Source organism: Cebidichthys violaceus, unplaced genomic scaffold (genome assembly GCF_023349555.1).
Source record: "Cebidichthys violaceus isolate CVI_PGR_0920_01 unplaced genomic scaffold, fCebVio1.0.p SCAF_54, whole genome shotgun sequence".
Classification (NCBI taxonomy): domain Eukaryota; kingdom Metazoa; phylum Chordata; class Actinopteri; order Perciformes; family Stichaeidae; genus Cebidichthys; species Cebidichthys violaceus.
The window spans coordinates 134,497-157,527 of record NW_027176750.1 but is presented as its reverse complement, the minus strand read 5'-3'; the positions used below and the strand labels follow the sequence as shown (position 1 = coordinate 157,527).

The window sequence follows — 23,031 nt, the reverse complement described above, 5'->3', positions numbered from 1 at the left end:
GCAGCTCAGCGGTAAACCTAGACCTCCCCCTAGCTGCAGGGACCCGGAAATGCAAGTCGGTCACGCCTTCAAGGCCAAAGATGTCAATGTGCATCTTTATTTTGTCGTTGCCCCCCCCCCCTTTTCACGCTTTTGATGCACGGAGGATGAAAACCTCTATGTTCTTACGGGGCTCTTTGCGTGATGGTGGAATCAAACTAATCCTCCTTGAGCTTCGGGGACTCCCTGAAGGACTGCAGAGCTCCTTGGGAATGTGAAGCTCTTTATGGATGTGTTAAACATTGACTAAATAGGCCAAGGGCTTTACAGCTTCTTCTTTTTTTTTATTTCCCTAAATAGAACAGTGGCCTTGGTGGTGGTGCGATGTTGACTTTTCTTTTTTTTTTTTTACTTGATAAAATGTGGGGCAAGGGGATTTGGGATTTGATGTAGAGTGAGAGATGTTCTTTGTTAACTGGGACAGGAGCCGGTGCTCAGAGTTCAGTGTGTTTTACCCAAAATGAAACGACCCACACTCTTGTTTCAGCTCACCTTAATGTCCGTTAGTCACCCTCTGCTTCTCACCATCGGTCTCTCACTTACTGAAAGGATTTTAAATATTTGATCCGATTTCCAATAAAAACAATTTCATTCAACAAAAGGTTCTTCGTAAGATATTCAGAGCGTTAATATCTCATCAAAATAACTATATCCTATGTAAAGATATAGAGGAGTGATGTCTACCTGCAGCCGTATACATATAAGAAGTGGACGTAGTCATGGTGGCGTCACCCATTGTTTTGTGGACGGATGTTTTAAAGCCTTGAGTTCGGTGGTTTTGCCGTCGCCATCTTGTTTCATTAGCAGCCAAAGAACAAGTGGCTGCAGCGTACCAGACGCTGATGGAGGAGCAAAGGATGGAGTCAGTGATGGCCGTGTAGAAGCGCGCCATCATTGTCTTCGGCAGGTTGAACTCGCATCCTCCGCCGAGCCGTCTTGGTGTGAAGGAGCTGATGTTCAGCAGAGGGAATGTCACTCTGGATGTGGAAATAAGCTACTGTTAGCTAACGTTAGCCATGTGGACTTCATGAGGTGACAGCATGTTGCCAGCCGGTAAATGAATGCAGGTAAAGCAGCTTTAATTCAAGCGAGATATTTAAAGAAGATCACATCGAGTTGTTGGCAAAAGGTGTTTGGATGGCCGCTGCTTTTTCTTCAGGAAACAGGCCTTTTGTTCACAGAAGACATTGTAAAATGAAAGGTGTACATCATAAAAAAAAATGAATCATGGCTTCATTCCATTTCGCTGCACCTGTGCTTTTTTTTCTTCAAATTAAAATATAAAAACAAAACATTGGACACTGAGATTTTGGGGTAAGAAACAATGAATAATATAAATGGAGCATATAGACACCGGTTTTAAAAGCAACACTGTGAGACAGAGGCACTGTGGTGCCACAGTGAGTTTGACAATGATAGGTTGATGTTTAAAACATTGAAGGCGGTGAAGCTTCACACAGCAGGAACACACACACACACACACACACACACACACACACACACACACACACCTTTCCTCATTTCTTCCTCTCCTCATCCTCCTGCTCTTCACTTCCTCTCGTTGATTCCGCCATCGGTTTGATGCCGTGTTTACAGGTTAGAGCTCTGCTTCTCTCTCTCTCTCTCTCTCTCTCTCTCTCTCTCTCTCTCTCCCTCTCTCTCTCTCTCTCTCTCCATGGATGCTCGGTCCTGTTGACACACTTCACACTCCTCTAAATATGTAAATGGCTCAGCAGCACTCTGAGATGAGCATGGATGCTCACATGGTAAAGTGGTGAAAGAATCTGTCTCTCTTTGAAGGTGTCATTTCCATCTGAGGGTGAGAGGAAAGAAAGTAGAGAGGAGGGAAGAGAACGAGGAGGAGAAGAAGAAGGAAGTACACAGTCCGGCCCTTTAAATGACGGCCTCCCCGAATATTAATCGTCACACACAGAATGTGTCGTTTCATTTAACGAGAGAGAATGTCTTTTGAAACAAACAAAAAGTTTCAATTTAGAAAATGGTTGGTTTGGTGTGTGTGTGTGTGTGTGTGTGTGTGTGTCACAAATCCTTATTGTTGGTTTGCTTTTTTTCTACTTTCTCTATTCTGAGCCTCGTTTTCCCTCATCGTCATTTCTCTCCTCCATCTTCCTCCCTCCCTCCCTCCCTCCCTCCCGATCATTTAGGTTTGGAGGGGAATAAAAACAAGTTTAATGGACGGTAATACATCACGCCACGGCTGCTGTACCAGGCGGCGTCCATTTTGTGAAGCCGTTGTGTTCACTTAGCAGCAGTGGGGGCTAATTATTGCACATGGCAGCTGTTGAAAGGAGTATTAATGTCTCCTTTCTACATGGATAAGTCCAATATTATGGGCTGATGGAAGCAGTCACAGGGTAAACTTTAAAGAGAACAAGAGTGACAAAGAAAAAAAGGGGGAAAAAAACACTGGATAGGGCCCCATAAATCCAACTTTACCTGTTTTAATTAAATAATCATCCGTCCAATAGAGTTCATGCGGAGCATTTTGAGCCACGATGTGTTCAGTGTTTTAGACAGATTGTTGTGAAATCCATTTTATTTGATGTTGCAAAAAAGAAAAAACTCACTTCATGTGTTTTTCTAGCTAAAATCAATGATTGATGAAATTTGTGAAATAAATGCAATGTGTCTAAACAGTAAACTCTCAATGTTTCCTCAGTCAAAGTGGAGATTTAAGTGAAATGGCTATTGGACGGAATGTCGTGAAATGTGGTTAGCATGCTAACACACTGAGCTAAGATTTAGCTTCCTGCAGACTACACGCTCGGCCATTTTGTACGTCCTTGATTCCTTTCCTCCCGTCGCGTCTTGGTCCAACCAACGGGAAGATGCGAGAGGAGGAGGCGAAAGGAGAGAGGAGCTGAGGCAACGCGTGTTCAATAAAAGGAGACATTCCTTGCCTCGTCAAGTAAATATGACGCCTCTTTTTATTCGTCAACCGGTGCGGAAAAGACTTCCACCGATGTTTTCCTTCGCCTACAGCTCCTCGGAAAGAAGCCTCCTTTCTCCTCGAGATTTTTGAAGACGTTGATTTGCTTTCAGGGCGGAGCGCTGGAGCCGGAGGATCGAGGAGACGAGGAGACGAGGAGGCACAAAGTAGAGAAATGAAAAGAGCCAGGATCCAGGATGAAAGAAGCAACCAGGGCGTCCAAATTCATAGATATTGACAACGACAAAAAATGTACACATGAATTAAACATTTGCTCCCAAAAATCTTGATATGAATCTGATGTGTTTCTGTTTGGATATTCATAAAGAAAATGTGAGAAATGACACATTGATTGAGTGGGGATCAAATCCCACGGAGGCACTGTTACATCAGTCTGATGTAACACCCGTGTCTGCTGTTATATAAACATATTTACTTTCCCATAATTCTTCACATTGTCTGGAGACAGCGGCAGGTCGCACCAGCCTGTCAGCGTTTGACGGGTTTATGACACAAAGCAACGAGCAGAACACTGTTCATCAAATAAAGTATGGGGATTAAATATGTCTGGGGGGGGGGGGGGGGGGGGGGGTCATTAAAGTGTCAGAGAGTGAAAAGAGGGAGATTAAAACATGTGAGAGGGTGAGACACAGATGGGAGGAGGATTTCTCAGAAGGAGAAAAAAAAGTGAGAATTGTGTGAAAGCACTTGTTTCTGCTGCAGAGTTCGTCAGAGGTTTCCTCACAGCTGTGGAGAGAACACCTGTTCAGAGATGCCTCCAGATAGTACACGGCAGCAGAAGTGTGTGTGTGTGTGTGTGTATGTGTGTGCCCAAAACCAGTGTGAGTTAAATGTGAGTTTATGTGCACGCACTTGCACGATTGCAGCTTGTTGTTTTGTTTTTAAGTGTGTGTGTCTGAAAACCTAATGTGTGCAGCGAGGCATTTGGGTATTAAGTAAGTGTGTGTTTGTGTGTGTGTGTGTGTGTGTGTGTGTGTGTGTGTGTGTGTGTGTGTGTGGGTGTGCTGATAAGAGCTCCCGCTTCAAATCAAGTAAAATGAATCACAAAATGAAGGCTTGTTGTTGTGGACTTTGTGTTGCTGTATTACATCAACATGCCATTATTAAAAAGAAAATGAACATGAACAAGTCTATATTATTTAAATTTTGTTCTTAATTACATTCATACTGTGATAAATGTTATTTAATATGCAGATTGTTTCTGTTTTCCAGTTTGATCCATCTGTGACTTTCTCCTCTGTGAGAAGAGAGAACCCTGCTGGTCAAGACCAGTCACTGCAGTCCGATGACGTACATCCGCTTCCGGTGTAAACAAACACACCAATATGGCGCCTCTCTGGTAGAGGAAATGAGCGTTTTTATCGACGCTGAACTCATTTGTTGGACATTATGAGTGAACCGGAGAGTGAAGGGAGTTTAGTTCGCTACTACTGCACCGCCGGTAACGGGATGGAGCGGTTCTTAATCGGAGAAGCGAAGAAGAAGCTGGCAGCGGAAGATGTGAGTAGTTCTTTATGTCAGTTACGAGAGAAGAAGAAAAAAAAAACCGGTTATAACGGCCGTTCAAAACTTTCAGTGGTGGAAAGTAACTAAGTACATTTACTCAAGTAATGGTAACAATTTAGAGGTACTTGTACGTTACTCAAGTATTTTATTTTTCTGGTACTTTTTGCTTCTACTCCGCTGCTGTTAAGAGGCAAAAATATAACGATCATTTTATATATAACTTATATATATAAAATTATTGTTTCATATATATATATATATATATATATATATATATATATATATATATATATATACACATTATTTAAACTATAATCTTTTATATATATATATATATATATATATATATTTAATGATAATAATGTATTTAATAATAAATACATTATTGTAATTATATATATATAAAATTACAATAATTTATTATGTATAAATTATCGTTTAAATATATATATATATATATATATATATATATATATATAATTTATATTATATAAATTGGATTAGCCCACATTCACCAACGTTAATTATAAATATGAATAAATTAGATTAGCGCTTACATTCACCTGCTCTAATATTGATGCACACATTAACAGAAGTGGTCTCTGGTAATTCTAATCTTAGATTTAATGCTTATTAAATATGTATAAAAAGAAAATTATAATCTAAGAAGTAAAACAGTGCAGAAGTTAAAATATAGGGATACAATATACATGTATAAAATAAATCCAATAATAAATATTTGTGGTAGACAGGTGTGCAGTAATTGCTAAATGATTAAATTAAATAATGAGAATTCATAATAATATACAGAGAAGTAAACAGCTTGTTAAACAGTATATCAATAACCGTGATCCAATAATATAATATACATTCTTCTGTATGTTGATGCTAATACTTTTATACTTTTACTCAAATTTAAATCTCCAAACTGGTGGAACCATAATATGTCAACACCTGATTTATGTTTTACTGTCAAATATAGATATCAGTATCACCTCAACAATCCACCGTCGTTTCATTTTAAGGATTCGACACGACACTTTCAGACGGGACAGGTTTGTCTCCAGGGTGAGCTCCTTTAACTCTGAACTGCTCTGTTTGTTTGTTTGTTTGTTTGTTTGTTTGTGTCTCCAGGTGTGTCAGACGGCAGGTAAGGTGCTGTTCAGCTCGTCTGCCGGGATCCACAGAGTCAGTGAGCTGAAGGCTGCAGAGAGACTCTTCCTCCTGCTGAAGAGAGACTCACCTGTTCGTCTGTCTGCCCACAGCGGCCCGGGTACATTAAATACACAGATACATGTCATAATACACAGATATGAGTCAGATATATATCATAATACACAGATGCATGTTATAATACACAGATACATGTCATAATACACAGATATAAGTCAGATATACGTCATAATACACAAATACATGTCATAATACACAGATATAAGTCAGATATATGTCATAATACACAGATATATGTCATAATACACAGATATATGTCATAATACACAGATGCATGTCGTAAAAAAAGGAATATCTCAGCAGTAATTATGTTGTATGACTGTCTTTTAGTTCTTGTGTGTGTATGTGTGTATTCATTTGTGTCCTTTTTGATTTAATCCATCATGTCAGTTCAATATATTGGAAATCCAGATGCTCGAAACCCAACTGGATGACCTTTTTAACATCTCAAATAATAATAATGGCATCGTAATAATACAAAACAAAACAAAACCACTCTGGGATTCAGCGTCTGATTAAACATTTATGTTTAGACCTTTCTTATTTTCTCTGTAATGTTCGTAGCAAAAGCCGCCTCTGAGCTTCAGTCCAGAGTGTTGGGCGACGTCAGCCAGTGGACCGGTGCTGCAGCGACGTGGAGCCGCCTGCAGGGGGAGCTGTCGGACAGAAGGACCACCGTCCGCACGCCGAGGAGGGAGGAGGGGAGAGGGAGGGAGGAGGGGAGGCGGCAGGGAGATGAGGAGGGGAGCGGAGGAACCTGTGGAGTTGAAGCCCAGAGGATGACGACGAAGAGAAGGAGGGATGAAGAAGAAAAGGAGTCTAGTAGTGCAGATAAAAGGAGGACATCTGAGAGACAGAGAGGATACGAAGAGGATGATGGGAGACAAGGAATGTCAGCAGGACGAGACCACGGTGTGGAGACGGATGACATGACGGAGGACAAAGTGGAACATGGTATTAACATCAATTAATTTAATTCTGTTTCTATCCAACGGTATTTACATTTCCGATTTATTTATTCGTCGTTGCTCGCCTTTGTCGTCACGTAATAAAGCGAAGCCGACTGCAGGAAGACCGCAACCCAGCAGGACCGAGCCAGACCCGTCCGGTCCGGACCGGCTCTCTTTCAGGGTCAGCTGCAAGTGTACTGGATCTCTGTCCCGGTACTTCAGCTCGCAGGTAGCGGACCTCAACGTGCACGTGAAGGGTAACGTCTCTGCACACGAGTGCATGTAGTGTTCAGAGGACTAGTGTGTGTCTCCACATGGTGTCTTCATTCAGGAGGTGAGCAGAGTGATCGGAGGAGGTCTGAGCAGACTGCTGGGCTGGAAGGCTGATCTGAAGAATCCACAACTGGAGGTAAAGACTGAGTTCTGAATCTTTGGGTTGATTCATGCATCAGTCAATCATGTAGCTCCTTTTTTTAAAAATAATTAAACGCAATTTAAAGTGTTTTACAAATGATTGACAAGACGAAAATAGAGAGACGATGAAGAGATAATATAAACAAAATAAAGTTAAGAAAAATAGATTAAACACTGAATAAATTGATTGTGTTAAAACAGTAAATATTAGAGTGAAATTAAATATGTATAAATACTTAAACCGTAGCATTAAAACACATAAGACATAAAACAATAGAAACATAACATTTTTAAACGCTACTATTAGACTTAATAGATGGGTTTTTAGTTTTTGTTTTAAAATATTCATATTTTCTGAGAGGTCTGGCCATGTGGTGCCTTATTAACTAATTAAAAAAAACAACTTTAAAATCAATACAAACACTGTGTATTTATGGACTTTCTCCCTCTCTTAATAACTCTGAGCAGAGACTCGGCTCTCTTGACTTTCCTTTCAAAATAAAACGTCATTGGCTTGTTTGTTTCTTCAGGTAAACGTTTCTCTGAGTGACGACCACTTCCTGCTGGGCTTTCCTTTAACCAGGTGAAACACGTTCTCTACATTTAGTCATTTAACAATGACAAACCTAAATCTTAAACCTAGTGGATTCAGACGTGGCGGTGGCTCACGCACATGTTTCTTACTGCAGCTTTAATAACTATAATAAAGAATCATAAGTGATGCGTCTCCTTCAGGTTGCCTCTCGCTAACCGGAGCTACATGAAGACCACAGGACTCAGGTCCACTGTAGCCTGGGCCATGGCCTCACTGGCTCACATACAGGTACTAACACGCACACACACACGCACACACACACACACACACACACACACACACACACACTCTGCTGCTCTGTTCTTTAGTCGTGGTTTAACATTTATGACCTGATTATACGTATGCAAATCAGAAGGCTGTTGAAGAATATCTTCATTTAACCGAGGATTGAACCGAACACATTTGGTTTCATAAGAAAATGGTTTATATAACTTTTTATGTTGAACACATTTGGTTTCATAGAAACATTCTACAAATTGGAATATATCTCTCCAGTTTGATCCCAAATATTTCCCGTACATGACTCGAGTGTTCTGCCAAAAGGTCATCTTGACCCAGACGAAGACATGAGAGCGTGACACAGTGAGGGGACCAGATGTGCTTTTGTTTGTGGTTCAACCGACCGGTTTGATTGGTGGAAAGTGACATAAGGGTGATGAATTTAGACTATAAGAGTGAGATCTTTAAATCTTCCTTTAGTTTTTACTCTAAGCCTTAGATTAGATTTACCTTTAAACTCCAATTTACAATGTGATCCAGGATTCACTTTCAACTTTTTTAAGTCCTTTTTTTCCACTTTAAATCATTTTGAGATAGATTGAGCAGAAGAAAAGTTCAAAAGTTAAAGTTCAGACGCAACACAGTTTTACGATGCTGCTGAATTCCTTTCAAGGAGGATTGAACCAACATGGCGTCTCTTTCTTCCTCAATGTGCTGTTGGTTTGTCTTCTATTATTCGGCCATATTGCTCCATTAATTCGTCCCAAAAACAGCTTGTTCTCAAAATAGGAGAAATTAAATCTTCTCATTTCCAAACTCTCAGCGTGAAGGTTGTTGTCTAGAACCTGACGGTGTGTGTGTGTGTGTGTGTGTGTGTGTGTGTGTGTGTGTGCTGAAGCACGGAGCTGTGATTGTTATGTGCTCGACCCTTCTGTCCGTTATCTCCTGTTTCACAGCCGGGCTCCCGTGTGGTCGACCCGATGTGTGGAGTAGGAACCATCCTAATAGAAGCAGCACAGGAGCACCAGGTCAGGACCCAAACGTTTCTCTCTCAAGTGTACAAAGTGCACAGTTTGTTCCACATGCATCAATGTTAAAAGAAAGGAATATTCTCAGATATGCACTGATATATATATATATCATATCGTTACGTGTAAATATTGATAGAAAGTGTGTACTTTCTAGTACTAGCACATACTGTAGCGTGTACTCTCCTGTGATCTGATGCATCGCTCTCTTCAGGCTGCGTGTTTCCTGGGTTTGGACGTCGATGACGGACAGCTGCAGAAGGCCAATGAGAACGTGGAGTTTGCCGAGCTGCCAAACAGGATACAGCTGCTGAAGGCTTCGTCCATGAGTGAGAAGCTATTCGCCGTGAACGTTTGGCATTAAAAAAACTTTTGTGTTTCTGTAATGTTCACTGGGTGTCTCCATAAAATCTATTTCTAGGGAGGAGTTTACCGTAAAGATGTGTGTATAGCGTAGTGAACTATGCTAAAACTACAACTACAGAGTTTTGTGTTCCCAAATCAAATCAATCAGCAAAACTGTCACATAAACATAAATTGAAATACATTTAAAACATTGTCAGCAAATTTGTCACACTGTTAATAATCATTAATATCTGAGAAAATCTCAGGTGATGATTCATTTTTCTTAATCTCTTTTATTTAGCTGCTTGTTTTTAGATGTGGCTCAGCGAGTGGGAGGTGAGAGTGAACCCTGCTGTCATGTATTAAATTACCTCTTGGCTCTTTTTGTCCTGTGTGTGTGTGTGTGTGTGTGTGTGTGTGTGTGTGTGTGTGTGTGTAGTGCTGCCTCTGCCCAGCGCCAGTGTAGACGCTGTCGTCTGCGACCTTCCGTTTGGCAGGAAGTTTGGCACCAAAGCAGAGATGGCTGCCAACCTGCCGCTCATCCTCAAAGAGATGGAGAGGTTTGTGTGTTTGTTTCTATTGTTTCTTTCAGACGGATTCAGTGGATCAGAAAATGTGTTCATGTAATGTGCAGAGTAGAACATTTGTGACCTGTTATTCTTAAGTAAAACTCACTCTTTTGTATTTATCAACAGAAATGATGTGATTTTTTTTCCCGAATAAGCCTGAAAAAACATCGTCTGTCCAAAGAAAAAGAGCAAAAACTGTAATTAATCGAATTACTGTTTGTGTTTCTAGAGTCCTCCGTATCGGTGGCACCCTGGTTCTCCTTCTGACTCCTCAGTTATCTTGTCTCCTGAAGAACCTCCTGGCTCAGAAGGACTCTGGACCAGAATCCAACCAGGAGACAGAGCCTCAGTCTGGGCTACAGCTCAGTCCTCCTCCTCCTCGGTGCTCCCTCCTCCACCAGGAGACTCTTAGAGTCAGCTTAGGTGCGATAGATGGACTAATCCATAAATATGTCAAGACGGACACTTGATCTGTGTTACGTAGCAAAGTAATCGGATACTTCTCTTTGTTACTTGTCATGGACAATAAGTAGATGTGATGAAATGTCATAATTAAAGGGATTTTAGTGAAAGCGAGGCTTAAAGGGAACCAATCTAAACACAGATGATGTCATTATTCTACCGTCATTGCAGTGTTTAATCAGTTAAATCAATAAACATGTCAATAAAGAACTACTTTTTTATTCATCTGTTTGTTTCCCTTCTGTTGTTCAATTGCAAATAATACAAAGACGTAAATATATATTTTTGAAAACATTGTTGGATTTTGAGTTTTGTGAACTTTTGATTAGAAATGTTGCTGTTCCAGAGCTGAATCATTGATCCATGTTCCCTCACGGGCCGATTATGAGACAACGGGCCTCTGAAAGACCCCACCGCCTCCTACGTCAGACACACACTTAACTCTTTAGTCTCTTTTTATAGTTGTTTTGTGTTTTTTTGTAGTTGTTTTGGTCCTTTTGTGTTTTTTTCTGTGGTTATTTTGCCCCTTTTTTGTCGTAGCTTTGTGTCTTTTTAGTCATTTTATGTCTCTTTGTTGTTTTGTCTCTTTTCATAGTCGCTGTGAGTCTCTTCGTGTCTCTTTGCCGCTGTTTTGCGTCTCTTTGTTGTCTTTTCGTGTCTCTTTGAGTAACATGTAATAGGTGAAGCACCCGGTCAGCCTGTCCAGTAATCCCCTCATGCATCTTCCTGTCCTTCATTTCATTTAATCTCAACTGCGTTTGAATGAACCCTGCCGAGTGGATTATTCTCATGGAGTTATTCTGTTCTTTGTATTGTCAACAAATTCCATCAAAAGACCAGAAACCAGCCGTGTTCCTCAAACTCCAAAGCTAATGAACATGCAAATATGTAGTTTCACGCATAAAGAGGGGCTCTGGCGGCTGTAGTCTTTAGCAAATGTACAGAAGGAACATGTCACCGCCACGACACGGTGCAACTGTGCGGCTCACGATGTGATTTTAAGAGTGTTTTAGGCCTACTGCGCAGAAGAATACGCTAAAACAGACTCTTGCCACACAGATTACTCTTCCTAGCATCAAATCATTGTTTGTTTGGGTCTTTTGTTGGTCATAAATATAGAATATCACCATCCTTATCCTGTCATGGGACTTCAGTTCTCCCTGTAACACAGACCCCATCACAATGTTGCCATCTGCCTCTGTTTAGCCCCGCTTAGCCCACTTTCATACAGCGGGGCCAGACGAGGCCACGCAGGGCTTATATTGTGTTTTTATGTAGTTTTTTTTTTTTTGCTGCCTCTGCAGATTAGAAACCGACAGTCAGTGTATGGACCCAATCGAGCTGACATTGATCAATACGGGTTTAAACCAAACGTAAGGTTTATAGTAAAAACGTCTTGTTAGTCATATGATTCCGTAGTCTTATGCATATTCATTTTATGTTCTCTGTAATATTGTAATACTTTAATATTATATAGGTTGAGGCTTCAAATAAGCCCAGTTGGCTTTTTGCCTCTTCCTGCACTGAGATATTATTTATGTCTGTTATGTTTCTTTATTTTTATTTTATTGCTTGAATTGTGCAAAAGATAGATACTTTATTAATTCTGCAAGGGGAAATTTGCAAAAAATATATAAGTAAACTAAACTAAGGTGTTTTTATTAGACCTTTTTTTTCAAAAATAAATTAACGTAATTGATTTGTATTCTTTGCAGTATTCTGTAGTTTAATCACCAAATTTCTTTATTAAAAAAACAAATTTAAATTAGCTCCATCATTTTTTCGTGTTGTTCCTTACCGTTATGATGTCATCTAGTTTGTTTTTATTGTAATTACTTTTATTGTTACTGTTATTTACCATGTAAAGTGTCTTTGAGTACCTTTTAAAGCGCAATACAACTAAAATGTATTATTATTTATGATTAATATTATTATTATTATCTCTCCATGGTCAAGACTCGCACTTCAGCAGCTACGCCATGATGTATTGTTTTTATTGTATTGTTTTTAAATTGTGCAAAATAAATAAACTAAACTAAGGTGTTTTTATTTGACCCTAATAATTTAACGTGATTGATTCGTAATATTTTATCCCCAAATGTCTTTATTAAAAAAAGGTCAAATAAAAACACCGTAGTTTAGTTTATTTATTTTGCACAATTTAAAGAATAAAATACAAATAAACAAACATAACAGAGATAAATACATATAAAATATATTAATCTTAAATCCATCTCTCCTTGTGTCAAGACTCGCACTTCAGCGGCTACGCCATGATGTCCACTGCGCATGCTCAATGCGCAGTGTGGCAGCCATGTTGGAGCTACAGTGGACTCGGGCTGGGATTCTCTGACGCCGTATTGTTGTTGTTTTTTTCTTTAAGAAATATCCCATATTTCCGCACGTTATTTGGGTGGTTTCGTCTAAAAAGAAACGCGCGCGATCTGCGCCGTAAACCGTACCAGTTGTTGTAAAATGATGAACTCCAGTGTCGACCTGTCGCGGAGGAATCCGCAGGAGGATTTCGAGCTGATCCAGCGGATCGGAAGCGGCACATACGGAGATGTGTACAAGGTGGGGGGCCACAGAGGTCCATTATCGGACACACGGCGGTCAGACGTGCACAGCTACCATGACGGTAGAAAACAAGCCGTGTGACCGCCGTGAGCTTGTTTCTCATGCCTTGATTTTGTGTTGTTTTTAGCTACAGTTGTCGCTAGCTAGCTAGTCAGCTAGCTGTCCGAGAACGGACGCAGATAACCTGCTAGCATCTAGAAGCTAACCAGGCTTTTTTAGGCTGTTTGTGTGACAAATTGACAAAGAAGCGGCGATTTTTGCTGCCACAAACCGAAGCACAGGCAACATATTATATCGTACTGTTGTGGGGCTTTGAGCTGAATTAGTTAAAACTGTCAGAGAAAGAGACACAGAGAGAGAGACACACACACACACACACACACACACACACACACACACACACACAGAGACACAGACACAGACAGACAGGGCGAGGGAGAGAGAGAGAAGAGACAGGCACAGACAGACAGAGAAAGAGACACAGAGAGAGACAGACAGAGAGAGAGAAACTGACAGAGAGCGAGAGACACACACAGAGAGAGACACAGACAGACAGGGAGAGAGAGAGAGAAGAGACAGGCACAGACAGACAGACAGAGAGAGACACAGAGACAGACAGACATAGAGAGAGACGGACAGAGAGAGACAGACTGACGGAGAGAGAGAGACAGACGGATAGAGAGAGAGAGACAGAGACAGACAGATGGACAGAGAGACACAGACAGACAGACAGAGCGAGAGAGAGACAGACAGAGCGAGAGAGAGACACAGAGAGACAGACAGACAGAGAGAGAGAGAGAGAGAGAGCGACAGACTGACAGCTGTCTGTCTAGAAACCCAGTTTATGCTAAAGTACTAAAGCTAAGCTACAACAACAACATTTCAACACCTCTCATAGTTACTATTCACGTTATAACACCAGTAGAACTATTCACATCTATTAAGTAAACTGTGATGTTTATTGTCTGATTCATGTTGTTTTTATCGCTGTTATGTTAATAACATTTTATCTGGGCCCTGTGCTGCTAGCAGACATCATATATATGTTTTCAGAAAACAGATCATTTAATGGGACATGAGTCCATATAGCAACAAAAAACTAAATACAATACGAGGACACCAAGACACAGGTATAATCATTGCACTTCAGAAGTCACAGAGTGGAGTACAGGAGTGGAGTGTGGAGTATAGAGTGGAGAGTGGAGTGGAGCATAGAGTGGAGTATAGTAGTGGAGTACAGAGTGGAGTACAGAGTGGAGTACAGAGTGGAGTACAGGAGTGGAGTATGTAGTGGAGTACAGAGTGGAGTACAGGAGTGGAGTATAGAGTGGCGTGTGGAGCATAGAGTGGAGCATAGTAGTGGAGTACAGGAGTGGAGTATAGAGTGGCGTGTGGAGCATAGAGTGGAGCATAGAGTGGAGCATAGAGTGGAGTATAGTAGTGGAGTATAGTAGTGGAGTACAGGAGTGGAGCATAGGAGTGGAGTATAGAGTGGCGTGTGGAGCATAGAGTGGAGCATAGAGTGGCGTATAGAGTGGAGCATAGAGTGGAGTACAGGAGTGGCGTACAGGAGTGGCGTATAGAGTGGAGTGTAGGAGTGGAGTATAGAGTGGAGTATGGGGGTGGAGTATAGAGTGGAGTATTGAGGTGGAGTACAGAGTGGAGTATAGGGGTGACCGTGGCTCAGTGGAGAGCAGGGCCGTCCTTCAATCAGAGGATCGGTGGTTCAATCTCCAGCTCTGCTAGTCTCATGTCAATGTGTCCTTGAGCAAGACACTTAACCCCAAACTTGCTCCCGTAGCTGCGTCTTCGGTGTTTAGATAGATACTGAATTGTAAGTCGCTTTGGATAAAAGCGTCTCTTAAATGACTGTAATCTAATCTATAAGCACATTACTAAGAATGAAAAACAATTGATAAGATCTCATTAATGCCTCAATCTGGATGGGTTTGGAGATATTATGTTTTTTCTTTATCGGTAGATTTGATCAGGTTATGTGAGATAAACCTCTAAACTCTGAGTCGTTTGTTCTGCAGTCGCTCCGCTGAGGTATTTGATTTCACCGCTGTGTGAGGGCGAGGCTTTTGGCCGACTGGGCGTTCATTAAACACTGTAATAGGACTCTGTGATGTTTGGTTAAGCTCTTTGTGGTAAATGCAGGAATATATACATTTAACGCTAAAGACTGGAGAGTTGATGCCTCCATTCCTAAAGTTTGACACACACTGAGTGCTTTAATCATTATGTAGCTGACAGGGTTTTTGTTGAAGGACACTTTGGGGCTCAAACCTGAAACCTCTGGATTAAAGGATGTCCTTCTCATCACCAGGACACTTGGTAAACCTCATTGATGCCTATATTAGGTTCTATCGCTCTGTATAAAACCTGTGGCTTGATAGGAATGTCTGAGCAGGAAACAAAGTGTGAGCTCCAGCTAGCTTGTTTTCTAGTCTCTGTTTGAAGCCTCTTTAGAGAACAAGGAAGGAGGAAGATGATCGGCTGATAGCAAGACCGGCCTCCTGAACCACGAGACCACGACAAGATTCGGTTCGACTGAATCCTGACACGGCTCAACACTGACCGGCAACCAGGCATCAGCTTTGTTGATGCCTGGTCAACAAAGCTGAACTGATGTTTTGAAGCCTTGTTTTCGACCTGTCAATCACTGTGTAGCCCCGCCCCTAACGCATCCCCTGCTTTATGGTCTGTTTGACTCTAAATGGACCATAATGTACTAAATGAACATCATGCTGTATTGAAGAAGACTTGAAACTAGAGATTGAGACCATAAACTCATGTTTACAATGTTTACTGAGGGAATAAATCAAGAGAGAAGTAGAGTCATTTTAGACTAGACTTCTATACAACCAGAGGAGTCGCCCCCTGGTGGTCACTAGAGAGAATGCAGCTTTAACACATGAAGCATCGGCTTCACTTTTCAGAACCGGAGGTTGCCGCCTGGTAGTGTAGCTGTAGCTGCTCTAGCACAGCACAGCTAGTTTTCATAGAGCATTCATAGCTCTCTCTCCCTCCGTTTACACGCTATTCCGTTCTGCTAACGTTAGCTGCCGTTCTTTAGCTTAGCAGCTAGCGAAGTCTTCCCTCTCACCCTCGATTCCTGGTCTACGAAACACCAGCAGTGCCGCTGTTGTCTGGTTCTTCACAGATCCCTTTTCACGCACACATTTTGGGGCTGCACGTTTGGCTGTTCGTTATCCTTATTTTTGGTTGCCACTGAAAGCAGCCAACGGGCAATAACTAGTTGCCAGTTTCCCAAAATGGCAACTGTTGCTGTCAAGCCTTACCTCGCCAGAGAGTTAAATAGCTCACCTATATCTTTAGGGTGAGGCCGGGTTGAGTTCCACAGACGGCCCCCGAGGCTGTCTGGTAAAAAAAACAAAAGAAAATGGAGCATTTAGGGTTGTGTCGTATATCAGTGTTTCACAGTGTATTGATTGTACTCGCACTCCCAGAATGATTCCTGAAATACTTCTCATCATACAGTCCAGTGTAAACAACGCATACCAGACGTGTTCACAGCTCTTTAACACAAGTCATTAGCTGCGTGTCCATATTTATACCGCTCCTCTTGTATTAGAGGTGGCAGCGAGGAAGGATTTCCAATATTTTAAACCCACGTCAAGCCGCACTTCGCTTCGTTTGTGGTTTATTCTGAGAATTCCTGTAGCATGACGTCAGCATGCTTCTGTTTACCCGCCTGAGAGGTGTGTGTGTGTGTGTGATGCACCAAAACCCAAAGCGAACTATCCCACTTTGATGAAGCAGGCTTTCTCTAAGATGATGTGAAGCAGAGCGTTTGTATTTACTTGTGGAGACGAGACGACGCTCTTCTCTTCCAGCCATACCTGGTCATTTAGACTAAATACCAGTATCGGCTTAATACAGCCGTGAAAACCTGCTCCGTGGGTTCCGAGTATTTACCAACACACGGGATCTGACTCATTTGGGTTGTTGAAATGGGACGACTGGCCTCGTTTTTCTTCTTCTCGAGGTGACGGTGGCTCTGATTGAGGAAGTGGAGGCAGACGATGGCCTTCGGCGGAGATAGAGATCAGTTCGTGACGAATCAATATCGGTGGCAATTACGCGCCAGACATCTGGGTGTAATGGGCGTCTCACGTAAAGGAGGGGAAGCAATGCTACCAGGCTTTGGTTATGCCTGCTCACTTTTTTATTTTTTGTACTGTTTTTGAGTGAGTTTAAAAGCACAGGAAGTCGACTATCCCACATCTGACCTGCTTATTTATGGCATGTAAACAGTACAAATAACAATAACGCCATAACACGGTACATTTGACAATACTGTGGGAGGAAGTTCTCGTTTAAATCCCTTTTTAAAATGCATTGAAATCTTTAAGACAAGAAATGAAGCAATGTTAAGTGACTTTTTTTGTGTGCTAATTTACACTTCTAATGTATTTAATGCAAGAATGATGTGGTTAACAGTGATACATGTGGTGACTGTGTGTGTGTGTGTGTGTGTGTGTGTGTGTGTGTGTGTGTGTCACAGCTGGGAAGCCATGGTCCAGGAATGCAGGAATCTTTACTTCCTCCTTGTGTGTGTGTGTGTGTGTGTGTGTGTGTGTGTGTGTGTGTGTGTGTGTGTGTGTGTGTGTGTGTGTGTGTGTGTGTGTGTGTGTGTGTGTGTTCATGTCCTATTGTTTCACAGTAGTACAGCAGCCTGCAGCACAACACACACACACACACACACACATGCACAAACGGCTGCAGCGTCGCAATTAACAGTAATAACTAACTAACAGTAGTTAATGACACGGAGACAATAAAAAAGAAGGTCCAGCGTTGGTGCAGTCTAATGTGTCCTACAGATGTTGAGATGATGAAATGTTTTGTCATTCCTCTGCACAGACCGAGTACCGACAGGTCCGCCTCCTGTGTCTTTAACTATGAGACCAAGCCTCATCTTAAACCGGGGCTCAACCAGCTATTTAAAGAGCAGCCGAACCTCGTTAATCGAGTTTAATATAAGATACTGAAGCCTATGTTGACACAGTGATTATATCTAAACGCCTGTTGGTTTAGAGAGTGAATGGTGCGACACTTCACTGCAGGGTGGGTCAGCACAAAGGGAATAGTGGTGAGACAGGTGAAGCAAACACACACACACACACACACACACACACACACACACACACACACACACACACACACACACACACACACACACACACACACATGTATTTACAGCTTTAAGTTGCTGCATTTAAAGAGGAAAACCTCCACTCAGCAGGTTTTTACTCAGCGGGTTTAGAGGAGCTGCTTCTGTCAATCATCAGGGTCTGGTTCATTAAATTCCTCTTAACCAGGCAACGTTTAAGCTGCTATGAAAGGCCTCTGTGAAAACAAAAGGCACGGCCACTAATTAATATGGATTTATTATGAATTCTTTTGCATCGCCATGACAGTACCGGAGGTTGTTTTTACAAAAAAATCGTCAAACCAGTTTGATACGAAGCCAAACGGCCGATCGGTGCACCGTATTTTACCGTTAGGAGTCAGTTACCGGTAGCGTACACAGACCGTATATGAGAAGTGGACGTAGTCATGGTGACGTCAGCCATTGGTTTGTGGACTGATGTTTTGAAGCCTCGAGTTTGCCAATTTAGCCGTCGCCATCTTGGCTTTTTTTTAATGTACTAAATGAACATCATGCTGTATTGAAGAAGACTTGAAATTAGAGATTGAGACCATAAACTCATGTTTACAATGTTTACTGAGGGAATAAATCAAGAGAGAAGTAGAGTCATTTTAGACTAGACTTCTATACAACCAGAGGAGTCGCCCCCTGGTGGACACTAGAGAGAATGCAGCTTTAACACATGAAGCTTTGAGGTTCTAGTTGATGCGTTGTTGAGCGTTTTCATTGGGAGTGCTTTACTCTACAATGACGAGAGTTATACGTCACTTAACAGCTGGCTCATCACTAAGTAACCGTGGAGGGGTTACGTCTTTCAGGCTTGTTTTTTTTTTATCAGCACCTTGGTGCTGAACGGGTCAAATCCTATTCTTCTATAGAGTGTGTGCTCATGTGATGGAGAGTACGGAGTGTAAGAACCTGCTGGGACTAAATATTCAATTTAATACCATCTGAGGAAACATTGTCAATGGTGGCACGAATGTTCGTGTTATTAGCTCGGTGTGTGTGTGTGTGTGGTGTGTGTGTGTGTGTGTGTGTGTGTGTGTGTGTGTGTGTGTGTGTGTGTGTGTGTGTGCGTGCGTGCGTAGCAGGAGTGTGTGAAGTGTGTGTTATGTCACTTCACAGGCTCACACTAAATACAGGTCACTATTCATCTCGTCTAACATGTAACTTTGAGACAAAAAAAAAAAAAAAGTTTCAAGAATTTTCTCAAAACATTTCTCACCCAGCATTCGTATCAACCACACGTCTGTCGTTATTTTAACCTAATCAACGATCTTCTCATAGACCTCACTCAGCGGTTTTGTTTCCTAAACGCAACTGAGTTTCCTGTCAAGACGGACGTTTTATTTTGAAAGTACTGTCTTCACGTAAAGAGCGGAAATTATTGGACCTTTCGTAGTAAAACGCACGGGAATTGAGGAGTAACTTTTTGGTGAGATATCAGAGGAACATCTGTCCGAAGATGTGTCGAACTAGTAGAGAACGTTTCAAAGAGTCGAGTGATGAGATCAAGTTCTCTCAAACTGGATGAAAGGGTTTCAATACTGACGGATTAGGAAGCTGTGAGGGAAAAGCGTGTGTGTGTGTGTGTGTGTGTGTGTGTGTGTGTGTGTGTGTGTGACAGGTGTGATAATTAAACACGCTTGCCGCCTCACCTGTTCCCCTCCTGAGGCCATGTGTTGTTAATGGTTAAGCTGTTAACACTGAGCTTTATGGAAAACAAACCTCCACTATGTTGACCAGAACAAAATACTCAATTTCGGATAATTTTTGCAACAAGCCGATCCCTCAGTAGTTCATCAGTCTAAACATTTAGCCCATAATATTCCATCTGAAGTGAATAACGTCAGTTTGTAGTACAGATGTTTTTACATGATAATAACACAGTTAAATACCGTGTAATGCACATCAGTACGTGTGTCATTGTGTCAATGAGGGAGTAGGAGACCAGCAGAAGGACTTAGTGCATGAAGTAGTACATCAGTAATGTTAAAGATCAGAGAAGCCTGGTTGTGATTGGGAGCTCACATGTTAGAAACATAGCATCTCTCTGAAAGATCTTTTTATGTATTATGGACTCAACGCTCAGCAGGAGGCTGCAGGATTAGTGACAAGTTTCAAAACCCAGACCTGCTCATGTCCGCAGATATTAGAACTCGCATCGGATTGAACGTCGGACATCCAGGAGCATGCTGGGTAGTGGATTAGCTTCAGGTGCTAGCTGTGGTTAGCTCGTCTTCCGTCTCGTCTACATCCACACGGGATGAACTGTTAGTGGAGAGAGTCTGTCAGAGCTGCAGTGAAGAACAGGGACATCAGTGAAGACCTCGTCTGTAGCTGCAGGTTCACAGATCAAGCTGAGCTCTGATTATCACGGTCAGAGGGGGGGAGAGTGAAATGCCACACTGAGCTGACCATCCTGAGTGTGTGACGCACACACACACACACCACACACACACACACACACACACACACACACACACTAATAGAGGTGTTTGTGTTGAATGAGCAGATCAACTTTTTAGTTTTTACAACATTTAAATATTTAAAATGATGAGAAACGTCTTTCAGTGGTTTCTCTCTTTGATCATTAGTTAAATCAGTGTTTGAGTCATTTGCTCCTTCGTTTTGTCAAATGTGTGTATATATATATGTATATATATATATATACACACATATATATATGTGTATATATATATATGTGTATATATATATATACACATATATATATATATATATGTATATATATATGTGTATATATATATATATATATATATATATACATATACATATATATATATTACATATATATTACATATACATATAGAGAATAATACGTCTTGTTCTGTGTGGTCTGAGATTGAAACCTCTTCTCCTCTTTATTCTCCTTCTCCTCTTTCTCCTCCTTCTCTTCCTCTTTCTTCTCCTTCTCTTTCTCCTCCTTCTCTTCCTCTTTCTCCTTCTCCTTCTTCTCCTCCATCTCCTCCTCTATCTCCTTCTCTTTCTACTCCTTCTCCTCTTTCTCCTCATTCCTTCTCCTCCTCCTTCTCTATCTCCTTCTCTTTCTACTCCTTCTCCTCCTCTTTCTCCTCCTTCCTTCTCCTTCTCATCCTTCTCCTCCTTCCTTCTTTTCCTCTTTCTTCATCTCCTCCTTCCTTCTCCTTCTCATCCTTCTTCTCCTCCTCCTTCCTTCTTTTCCTCTTTCTTTCATCTCCTCCTTTCTTCTCCTTCTCATCCTTCTCCTCCTCCTTCCTTCTTTTCCTCTTTCTTCTCCTCCTTCCTTCTTTCCTCTTTCTTCATCTCCTCCTTTCTTCTCCTTTGTCTCCTTCCTTCTTCTCTTTCTTCTCCTCCTCCTTCCTCTTTCTCTTCCTTCCTCTTTCTCCTTCTCCTCCTCCTTCTGAATGTGCTGTTGTGTTATTTTAAATATTACACTTAGAAGCTCAGAGAGGTTGAAGATGAGTCGATCGGTCTCAGATGGTGAACTCTTCACGTTTCCATTGTCTGGTTTGGAGTGAGTGAGTGAGTGAGCGAGCGAGTGAGTGAGTGAGCGAGTGAGTGAGCGAGTGAGTGAGCGAGCGAGTGAACTGTGTTACGTACTTTAAGCTGAAGTCAAGCTTCTCTTTCCTTCTGACTGTCATCTAGTGAACAGTAGAGGAAGAAGGAGTCTCCTCGGTCCTCACCGTCGAGGAGAGAACGAACAGAGAGAGCTCTTTAGCTCTTCACGGTCATAGTTCCTCCATGTCAGCGAGTGTCGGCCATGTTTTTAACGTTGCCTGGAGACAAAGACAATATAAATATATATATCCAGGAAACAGCCGATCGGGAACAGAAGTTTCCATTTACGAAAAATTACAACAATGTTTGTGCATGCTGGGAAGAAAATATATTTATAGATCAGCCAAGAAGATTTGAATGAAGGAGGCATTGATTTATTATTAGTGAAGTCCTGTTTTTATGGAGATGAATTCAGTGAAAACAGCTGAGAATAGAAATAGAAACGGTCACATCAAGATGACAGAGACTTGATTTTCAATGTATTGTAATTAAGGCCGGGTGATGTGACTTACAAATAATAATTATTGATATGTTTACGTCATACTGTGATATAAGATATAAACCTAAATATGTTCATATCGTCTCTAAAGTAACATAACTACATTTAACCCTTTGATCATACCAGAGTGATCAGTCTAGTAAACTGATCTGAATTAAGAGGTAAACTCTTATTTTTGAGGGCTTTCATTTTGAAATTCCACATCAGAATGTCCTGATATTGTTTGCGTGGCACTGCGAGGTGGTGTGCTTTTATTTTGAAGTAAAATCGCTCCGTGGAAACAGGAAGTTTCTGATGTGGCGTCAAGTCTGGAATGTATTCTCTATTATTTAGATTCACACGACTGACCTGAAATCAAGTTTTCTCTAGAATACAGTTCATAGGCAATATATGTAATAATTATTTAATATTTGTTCATTTTGTTTCACACAATGATTTATAGTCAATGTTTGCAATAAGGTCATTAACTACGTCCGGCGATATTTTAATATAAAATGTATAAAAACCAGACTAGTGATGAAACGTCTTTATATTATTGTTTTATTCAGGAGATGTGATAATATTTAAATGAACGGAGGCTTCATTATGTGAACAGACCATAATAATAATAATAATAATAATAAACGTCATGTTTTTCTCTCTGTTGTTGACTAAACATGAGGCCCGGATCCGGGTAGAGAGGGTTCTGTTTCTGAAGATCTGGTTTATCAGTTAACTCAAAGTGTTTCTGTCCCTCATTCTCACACACACACACACACACACACACACACACACACACACACACACACACACACACACACACACACACACACACACACACACACATGCCTTCACATTCTTTGTCCTGAAAGAAGCACTTCACGTCTCTGCTGAAAGTCTCTCCTCAT

General features: G+C 41.3%; 2 protein-coding genes across 2 annotated transcripts in view; both read left to right on the top strand.

The window, feature by feature from the left end:
• The first annotated feature begins 4,343 nt into the window (after nt 1–4,343).
• On the top strand, nt 4,344–10,556 carry thumpd2 (THUMP domain containing 2). Its single transcript, XM_068731902.1, has 11 exons — nt 4,344–4,510; nt 5,651–5,789; nt 6,314–6,703; nt 6,804–6,928; nt 7,031–7,108; nt 7,644–7,696; nt 7,849–7,936; nt 8,884–8,955; nt 9,170–9,284; nt 9,740–9,860; nt 10,099–10,556. Exons 1-11 carry the CDS (start codon nt 4,400–4,402, stop codon nt 10,337–10,339), a joined length of 1,533 nt encoding a protein of 510 aa, XP_068588003.1. The 5' UTR covers nt 4,344–4,399; the 3' UTR covers nt 10,340–10,556.
• A 2,253-nt stretch (nt 10,557–12,809) lies between these two features.
• Nucleotides 12,810–23,031, top strand: part of LOC137888442 (mitogen-activated protein kinase kinase kinase kinase 3-like) — a 30,602-nt gene continuing 20,380 nt past the window's right edge. The window contains 1 exon segment of the mRNA XM_068731844.1: nt 12,810–12,905. Within this exon segment, the coding sequence (XP_068587945.1) occupies nt 12,810–12,905 (96 nt within the window).